The sequence below is a fragment of the Alosa alosa genome, chromosome 7 (assembly GCF_017589495.1).
Source record: "Alosa alosa isolate M-15738 ecotype Scorff River chromosome 7, AALO_Geno_1.1, whole genome shotgun sequence".
Classification (NCBI taxonomy): Eukaryota; Metazoa; Chordata; class Actinopteri; order Clupeiformes; family Clupeidae; genus Alosa; species Alosa alosa.
The window spans coordinates 11,755,759-11,765,699 of record NC_063195.1 but is presented as its reverse complement, the minus strand read 5'-3'; the positions used below and the strand labels follow the sequence as shown (position 1 = coordinate 11,765,699).

Here is a 9,941-nt window from a genome sequence, read left to right as displayed (position 1 = left end):
GAATTTTTCTTTTCGCCCTCTAGCGTCCCGGATGAGAATTCGGTCTAAACGCTTTCTGTATTCCTGTAGCCTACGAGTCCTTTTTGCGTTCTTGCGTAATACTTACACATAAGGAAGAAAACTAATTAAATATATATATTTGTAATACCCTATTGTGATACTATAATAATAATAATAAAAAAATAGCTCATTCTCACTTTAGCCTCACTAAAGCCTAGTTAGGCTTTAGGCTATAAACAACACTGCACTGCAGTGTGTGTTTAATTCAGTTTTTTGCCTTTGTATTGTGCATCTAATATGTGCTGGTGATTTCATTTTGAAGTTGATGTGCATGTATGGCTGAAAGTTAAAGTTTGTGAACTAAGTTTATTTTCTTGTTTTATAGGGCTGACACAGCAGACTATTTAGCCGCATCATCATAGGCTATAGGGATATTGACTAATGGCTAATTTTACTGTCAATTGACCTAAAACCATAAAATGAAGAACATCCAAATTCAAATGCATTCATGGGAGGCAAACAACTGTAGAAAATTGGAATTACATACAAGGACATGCTCGCACACAAGCACATTACATACAAACACGCTCGCACAAAAGCACATTGAATGACCTCTGTGTATGAAATGCGCTATATAAATAAACTTGACTTGACTTGACACAAACACACACACACACACACACACATCCATCTTCAGTCAAATGAGGACACTCTTTCTCTTGAGGAAGATGAGCTTTAGCCTTCAATACCCTGACTGACCACTGCTACAAGTAGAACAACTCGCCCCTGCAGAAGTAAGGCTTGTGGTCACAGTGTGGCTTGACAGAGGAGGAAGGAGGAGAGCTGTTGCCAAAGCCACGACTCACGAGTGTGGGAACGACATGAGCAGACGACAACGGCAGGAGCCGACAATGTTGATGATATAACCAGGGAATACACTCATAGCCATGAAGAACATGTTAATCATCACCTGTGCTCTCCTCGTTGGTAAGTTCCACCATATTGTGTATAGTGTAATTTAGCTGTGAACGTTGTATTTGAAAATGTGTTATGGTAAAAGGGAACTGTTAACTTGCATGATCAACAGCTGAGCTGACTGCCATGTTGTTTTCTAAAGTTATCCAGAGAGTTTGCTGCATGATCCTCTTTCACTTCTTCATAACATGAGCTTTAAATAAGCTCTGAATATGTCCTAAAAACATACAAAATTAAAATAAAAAACATATAAAATACTAAAGACACCAACGACACTTTTAGTGTGGGACATGAATGTGTTAAGATTTTTTTTTCATTCATTTATTCAGACTGCACAATTAGGATGTTTTTTTTATTTATTTGGTGTGTGTGTGTGTACAAGGTGCCCAAATGGAATCGTCAGTGCATACAGTGAAAGGTCACATTGGAGGGAAGGCTGTGATTGAGTGTCCATACCCACCAGGCTGCGAACACCGCCAGAAGTACGTCTGCCGTGGCGACTGTCCACCTGGCAACAAAGACATCCCAGTGCAGACTGCAGTCAGCCAGGTCTGGGCTAAAACAGGCAGATTCTCTCTCCACGATAATGCCACAGCCAGAGTCTTCACCGTCACCATTACTGGGCTGACAGCTAAGGATTCTGGGAAGTACTGGTGTGCCGTGCAGTTTCCCTGGTATAATAGTGATCTCTACACAGAGCTCAGGATTGACATTGGACCAGGTGAGAGGAGTATGATCTAGGATCAGACGTATTTAGTATTAAGGTCGGTGAGAGGTGGATAGAGGGTTGCTATCTGATCTAGGATCAGATGTATTTAATATTAAGGTCGGTGAGAGGTGGATAGAGGGTTGCTATCTGATCTAGGATCAGATGTATTTAATATTAAGGTCGGTGAGAGGTGGATAGAGGGTTGCTATCTGATCTAGGATCAGATGTATTTATTATTAAGGTCGGTGAGAGGAGATATCTGATCTAGGATCAGATGTATTTAATGTTAAGGTCAGTGAGAAGTGGATAGAGGGTATGATATCTAATCTAGGATCAACTGTTTTTGACCCATTTCATTCCTCTTTGTAGCACCTGTGACAACTCTCAGTCCCGCAATAATCACAGGGGCCTCCACTGTACTAACATTCTCACCTGGTAATGTTTCTGTTTTTATTCCAACCTTCTGATTGCATTGCGTTGACTGATGGTTCTATGTTGAAATATTACTCATAAGAGTTGTTTTTGGGGAACCTGTGCCGTCACTAAAGGTAAAAACATCTCGAGTGTAGCACCGTTGGTGAGAACGGGTACGACAACGAACACCAGTAAGTGTAACTTGCTGACTCACACCTGCGTGGGTTATATGTGTCATACACGGCAAAAAGTGACATTTTACCAAGTGTTATAATCTTATATTAAGATTTAAAAAAATGTAGTTAGGATTGTTTTCAGTATAAAGATACTTACTTTGAGCTTTATTGTAAGATTATTTGACTTAAAATAAGCCAAAATCTTCTTAAATTAAGAGTCAGTAAATTTACCTTAAATTGTCTTTTAAAAATCTTCAATGTTAAGATAAAATTACTTAGCCTAGAAATCTAGACGCACCCTAGCGGCGGCAAATTAATTTGCTCAGCCTGTACGTCTAGTAGCAAACCATAGGGATTTCTATTGGCTGACGCCGTGGACGCCATCCAATCACAGCGCTCTATTTTGTTAGAGAGTCTTAAGGCGGGCTTAACAGGATGACGACAGTCCTGCGACGGTGAACAATAAGTAAGGTGGCTATGGCGAACGAAGAGCGGTTGTTTGAATCGGCGTTGGCGTCATCCTGCTCTTTGTTCTGATTGGTCGTAGCGCTGGCCTATTGCATGCCTAGGCAGTGTGAAAGACAATTCTCTGCCCGCCCCTTGGATTAAGCGAGGTGAATGGGTCGATTCCAGACTATACATTTTAATGATATAGGATGGCCTGCCAGGCTAAAAATTACTTACTCCACTGACAGATAAATTTACTTGATTTTATGTCTTAATTTAAGAAGATTTTGACTTATTTTAAGTAAAATAATCCTACGAGAGAGCTCAAAATAAGTATATTTTTACTAAAAAACAATACTAACCAGATTGTTTATCTTAATATAAGATTATAACACTAGATAAGATATATTTTTTGCATGCTGACTGATTGATTGATTTAGTGATGAATTACTTGATGATCTTTATGATCACTGCAGGAGCGATTTTTGTCTTGGTGATCATGTTGGAGAGTTTTGATTTACTTTGGTTGATCATCATGCTGATTGATTGGTTGATTGAATGGTTGAATGATTGATTTGTTGATTGATTGATTAATTTGATTGTTGATTAATTGCAAATCTTAGCAACTGTAGCTCAGTTGCTGAATGAATGACTTGGCAAATCAGATGCTGCTGTAAGAAAAAGTTTCAAATAATCATATCCGCCATATCTGTGGCGGGCAGCCGTAGCGCTTCGGACTTGTAACCGGAGGGTTGCCAGTTCGAACCCCGACCAGTAGGCACGGCTGAAGTGCCCTTGAGCAAGGCACCTAACCCCTCACTGCTCCCCGAGCACCACTGTTGTTGCAGCCAGCTCACTGCGCCGGGATTAGTGTGTGCTTCACCTCACTGTGTGTACACTGTGTGCCGAGTGTGTTTCACTAATTCATGAATTGGGATAAATGCAGAGACCAAATTCCCCTCACGGGATCAAAAGAGTATATATACTAATACTACTATACAAAAGATCTCTGAAGTTCGCCTACAAAAAAGGAACCATTGCTGCCATCTTTGCCCATAGAAGGAGATCCGGGTGTTAATTAAAGGTAACTACATATGGCAAGTTGCATTGCAAGTTAACTCTGGGGTAGCACAAATCTAAGTTTGCCATCTTAACGTACCAAAGATCACAGTACAGACTCGAAGGCAGTGGTCAAAAGTGTGTTGAGCAAAACACCAAAAACCCCATGTTATTTTCCCATAGAAAAAACCCATAAGATACCAGATCTCAAAGATGGCAGCTTTTTTGTAGGCGAACTTCAGAGGTCTATGTATGGCTTTAGTTACAGTGGTGCAAACTGATTGGTTTAGAAATACCCCATGGCAGCACCAAAACAATATGCAAGTAAGCAACAATATGCAAGTAAGTCAACTTCATCACAAACACATAACTTGTCGGCCTATGATATCACTCAGACCATGATGTTATTTAAAATCTTATGTGTGGCTCTTGCCAGTTTCTGTTGTGTGTAGTGTTGCCGTGGTGATTGTTGTCCTGCTAAGCATGCTGGGAGTTTTGATCTATTTCAGAAAAGCAAAACACAAAAGAACAGAAACTACAGGTGGGCACACCGACCTAAGTGCAACCACACTTTTACCACCCCCCCCCACACACACACACACTCACAGTCTCCTGTCACACACTTACACACACACACACACACTCTCTCTCTCTCACTCACTCACACACACACACACACACACACACACACACTACTTGTGTCTGACTCATGAGCTGTCTCACACACTTAAACTCAAGACATTGCCCACATAGATATTACTCAAATAAACCTTATTCTATGAAACATTATTTTTACTATCTTCAACAGATGCCGTATTCTTGTATACAAGTGGCTGCTCCAGTTCCCACATCTACTTAGAGACAGGGGGTTCTGCAGTGGTACGTCATCCTAGCAATGATTCTTGGGAAATGGAGTCTTTGTAGCCCATAGCTGATATCTCCTTAGTGCTATCTATACTACTGTTCTTCCCATGTGCAGGCGAGCCCAACTCATCTGACAGTTGTGGCCATTGACAAGTTATTGATTGATTTTTTTTTATTGCTGCCAATCAATCTCCAAAATCTGATGATACGATCGTATAACCCCATGACAAAAACGACTGATGATACCCCAACACTTTCTTTGCCATGTCCATCTCTTTAAGGAAATGGGCCACAGTGTTCCAACAGTCATCCAACAGCATCAGAACCCCATCACCATCACCTCCACCACCACCTCATTCTCCACCACCACCTCCTCACCCACCTCCTCCTCCATCACCACCACCTCCTCACCCATCTCCTCCTCCATCACCACCACCTCCTCACCCACCTCCTACTCCTCCTCCTCCACCGTCCCTTCTGCTCCACCTCAGGTCTATGAGGTGCCTGAGTCACTGTACCAAAGAATGGCTCCACTTGTGTGTGGGAAGATCCCTGTGCCCAGAGACAGCAGCCCGTCTGCCAGGACCGCGGATGGTGCAGAATACATGTCAATGCAGGACTGTGCCAGGGCCGCGGATGGGGCAGAGTACACTTAGTCATTTAGTCACAAAAGCGTCCCCTAGAGACACTGGTGTTATGTAAGCTGAGCTGTGTTAATGCTGAGCAAATCGATCCATTTATCAAGTCTAAAATTTCAGCTGAAACAGGGGGGAGTGCTCAAGCCGTGAGAGGTACTTACAATGGAAAGGTAAAATATAAATATCCCACGACTCTAGGATAAACTCTAAATACCCTGAAACAACTTTAACAAATCTTTCACAAAATTAATTTGTGAATTTACTGTAATTAAATTTTGTCTATTCTGATGTTTTTACAACCACAGAAGCTCATGTTTTTAACACTGCCTGTCATCTTTGGGTTGGGTTCAGTCTTCTTTTCACAGTTGGGTTCGGTCTTCTTTTCACAGTTTGCTTGAAGTGGATGCAGTCAGATTAAGTCAGATCTCAGGTGATTAAGCTCTTTGCTCTCATGGACGCAGAAGGCCTCAGTTTCAGGCTTTAATGTGGATTCAATTTTATATTTGCTATCAAATAAAGATATTTATATATAATAATACGTTTTATGCATTGTAGTGATTTTACACTACTTCAGTGCAGTAGATGGAGGCATTTTGCTGTGGTGTACTGGTTCTCAGTTGCAAGTGAAGCAGTGCTAATAGCTCTTTAATTTTAAATTACACAATCCAAAATGTAAGTTTCTTTAATTAAAAATAATGTGTACTGAGTCATCGTATGAAATCCACTTAAAAATAAAATAATAAACATATTAATGTCACACTCTTAACGTCCAAGAAAACAAAAAATAACATGTAATCCAATCAATAAAGATATATATATAAATGTATCTATAATTTATATTATAGAATATAATATGATACAGAATGTGGTTAACAGTAAATCAAATCTTTTTATTTTTATATATTTATATATATTTTTTTACCACCACAGAAGCTCATGTTTAATATCTACAGTACTAAGATGTGTCTGCTTGTCTGTTTCAGTAAAGGAAATAAAAAACACTGCCTGCCCTCCTTGCATTTTGGTTCAGTCTTTGCCTGAGAAATATTATTACAGTTTTCTGGAAGTGGTTAGATTAAGTGTGATGAAGTGTATGAAGAGATACACACACACACATGCACACGCACTCCCCCACCCCACACACAGACACACACACACACAGTGATACACTGATACACAAACACACACAAACACACACACAAACTTCATGGACACAAAATGCCTTAGTTTCAAGCCTTAATGAAAGTCATTACAATACTGTACAGTTGCTATCAAATACAGCTCGTTACCTTCCATAATAACAAGTTTTATGCAGTGTAGAGATTTGCTACTTCACAACTGCAGTACCACTGCTTGACCAGTAGATGAAGGCATTTGCTGTGGTGTACTGGTTCTCAGTTGCAAGGGAAGCAGTAGTATTGATAGCTCTTTAATTTTAAAATGACACAATCCAAAATGTATGTACATTTATTTAATTAAAAAATAATGTAAAATTGAGTCATCGTGATGAAATCCACTTTAAAAAATAAAAAAATAATAAACATATTAATGTCACACTCTTAACGTCCAAGAAAAACAAAAAAATAACATGTAATCCAATCAATAAAGATATATATATAAATGTATCTATAATTTATATTATAGAATATAATATGATACAGAATGTGGTTAACAGTAAATCAAATCTTTTTATTTTTATATATTTATATATATTTTTTTACCACCACAGAAGCTCATGTTTAATATCTACAGTACTAAGATGTGTCTGCTTGTCTGTTTCAGTAAAGGAAATAAAAAACACTGCCTGCCCTCCTTGCATTTTGGTTCAGTCTTTGCCTGAGAAATATTATTACAGTTTTCTGGAAGTGGTTAGATTAAGTGTGATGAAGTGTATGAAGAGATACACACACACACATGCACACGCACTCCCCCACCCCACACACAGACACACACACACACAGTGATACACTGATACACAAACACACACAAACACACACACAAACTTCATGGACACAAAATGCCTTAGTTTCAAGCCTTAATGAAAGTCATTACAATACTGTACAGTTGCTATCAAATACAGCTCGTTACCTTCCATAATAACAAGTTTTATGCAGTGTAGAGATTTGCTACTTCACAACTGCAGTACCACTGCTTGACCAGTAGATGAAGATGTTTGCTGTGGTGTACTGGTTCTCAGTTGCAAGGGAAGCAGTAGTATTGATAGCTCTCTATTTTATAAATGACACAATCCATAATGTATGTACATTTATTCAATTAGAATAATAATAAGAATAATATTTATTAATAATAAATAAAACATATTCAACACTGTAACACTATGGCCCCCGGCATGACACGACTGGCTGGGGCACCTGCACCGTGGTCCTTTCCGGATCCCACCCCGATTCTCTCTCCCACTCGCTTCTCCACTGTTCTATTAGCCTGACGAGCCAGACCCACATCAAGATGTAGGGTTCTGCAACTCACCATTCACAGTGCTCAGTCCGAGGGGAGGGATAATCAGTTGTCTTTCAAATTCCTTCTGCGCGCAATAGTATAGTGCTACAACTCATGAGTCCCATGCGTTTTCCCACCAGTGGAGCTAGTTGGCTCGTTCAAACTTTTGCCACCTTAAAAAAAGCTTAACTCGTGTCATGCTATTCGCCAACAGCAACATCCATCTTCTTTGTTTTCAAGTAGCAGGGAATTCATGCTGAACCGTTGCGAATGCCATCAATCATTATGTTAAGCCCACCTACTGATTCTATACACGATGTGATTGGCGTTGAAGTTTAATTTTTCCAGCTCGCAAGCCAACGGAGAGTGACTAGACTACCCTCCATGGCAGCAATTACATTTGCTGCCGCTAGGGTGCGTCTAGATTTCTAGGCTACTGTTCTATCTGATTAAAGGCATAAAAAGCCACAAAAAAAAACACTGTAACACTAAACCACTCTACAAAACAATATGAAATCTAATCTGTTAAGCTGATCTAAAGTAAGAATAGTGCAGTATAGCACAGGTCTGAGAGATGAGGACCACGGTGGGACACTGACATGACATCAGCTAGCTATTCTAGTGTATTTAACTACATGTGCTGTTGTGCATGGGAAAATACTCTTGCATTAGTGTTAGCAAACAACCAGCATTCGATAACAACAAATTAGCTTAGACAAATGACAAATTAGCTTAGCATGCTATCAATTGATAGTCACAGATCAGAACTTGACATGTTGTTGATATGTATTAGACACATAGGAGATGGCAAAACTATTTTGCTTGACACAGTTTTATGTAGCTTTCACAAAAGAAAGTTGTACCGAATGTTTGTGACCTGCAACTCACGGTTAATTTAGGGAGACTGGTCTATTCCCAGAACTACACTTACTCACATAGAAACAACATCAACAACAACTTGCATTTATGCACCCAAAGTGCCTTACAGTGAAGTAGGAACCTCACCAAACATCACCCATATGTAGCACCCACCTGGGTGATCAACCCGATCTCACAAGCAATGCGTATGAAGTTTAGACCCATGTTTTATGAAATAAAAAAATGATTTTGACAGGTGGCCGTGCGTGGCCATGTTGCTTGAGTGAGCGGATATGTAGGCTACTGCGCATGTGTCACTAGCTGATTTTGCGTATGAATTCATACGCAATTCGGTATTAGTGTTGCGTACGACTTCATACGCATTGCTTGTGAGATCGGGTTGGGGTGATGCACGGCAGCTTGAAGTGGAAAGAGAGGGACTAAAATAATTACATAAACCAATTACACTGGTGGATCGAGGGCCAGTTTCAATGAGTCAGGTTGAGAAACATAGATCTTGCACAGGTGTCTGTTTCTGTTTTAAATGCTTGAAAACAGAATTACTGGTTTTTTTTTACTGTTTGTCTAATATGCTCGTCTCTCTGTCTTCCTGCAGTTACCCTGACCAACCAGAGGGGGAGCCCTTTGTGATCTACAGCAGTGTGCAGATAAGAGTGTGAGGCATGATGTCAGGCATGAACAAACACAATGAAGAGAATGCCATCATATGTTAAGCTTATGGAGTGATGAATTTGTATTCCTGCATATTAGTCCATGTATCATCGTTTCATTGTTGTTACATTATAAATATGCTTTGATAGAGTGGGCCTAGTCTATATTATGTGTAAACACTTGTTGATGTTTCATGTTGATGAGCCAACATAATCTGCACTTAGATTTTTTTTTTTTCTCTGTGTTGATCTAACATGTTGGTAGGCTGTTGAGTGCTCAGTGATTGAACAACACAATTCCACAACCTCAGATGAAGTACCCTTGAGCAACTGACTGAAGTGGTGAATTTCAATATAAGTCACATAGATTATACAATTATACATGAAGTTGATATGAAAGCGTCAGTGTTAAGTTCTGTCAGGAAGACTTAAATGGTCACTACTTCATATTTACATACTTTATGTCATCGGATACTCTGTCTTGCTTTCTCTGATTCATCTCCTGGGTTACAACATGCACTGTTTAATATTGTTATGCTCTATTTCAGAGAGGATGACCATCTAAACATTTCTGGTGGGTATCTTTATTTCTTATTCTTTGGGGGTAGGCTCCGCCACCTGCCGTCGCCGATTCGCAGGACCTGCAAAGGGTCTGCACATTCAGTGACCTGGA

At 39.8% G+C, this 9,941-nt stretch overlaps 1 protein-coding gene and 1 pseudogene across 1 annotated transcript; one reads left to right on the top strand and one right to left on the bottom strand.

The window, feature by feature from the left end:
• LOC125297056 overlaps nt 1-9,941 on the bottom strand; it is a 321,071-nt pseudogene that overhangs the window by 18,679 nt on the left and 292,451 nt on the right.
• On the top strand, nt 751-6,065 carry LOC125297063 (protein CD300H-like). The gene is made up of 6 exons (XM_048247217.1): nt 751-987; nt 1,358-1,696; nt 2,054-2,119; nt 4,217-4,321; nt 4,589-4,659; nt 4,926-6,065. Exons 1-6 carry the CDS (start codon nt 948-950, stop codon nt 5,298-5,300), a joined length of 996 nt encoding a protein of 331 aa, XP_048103174.1. The 5' UTR covers nt 751-947; the 3' UTR covers nt 5,301-6,065.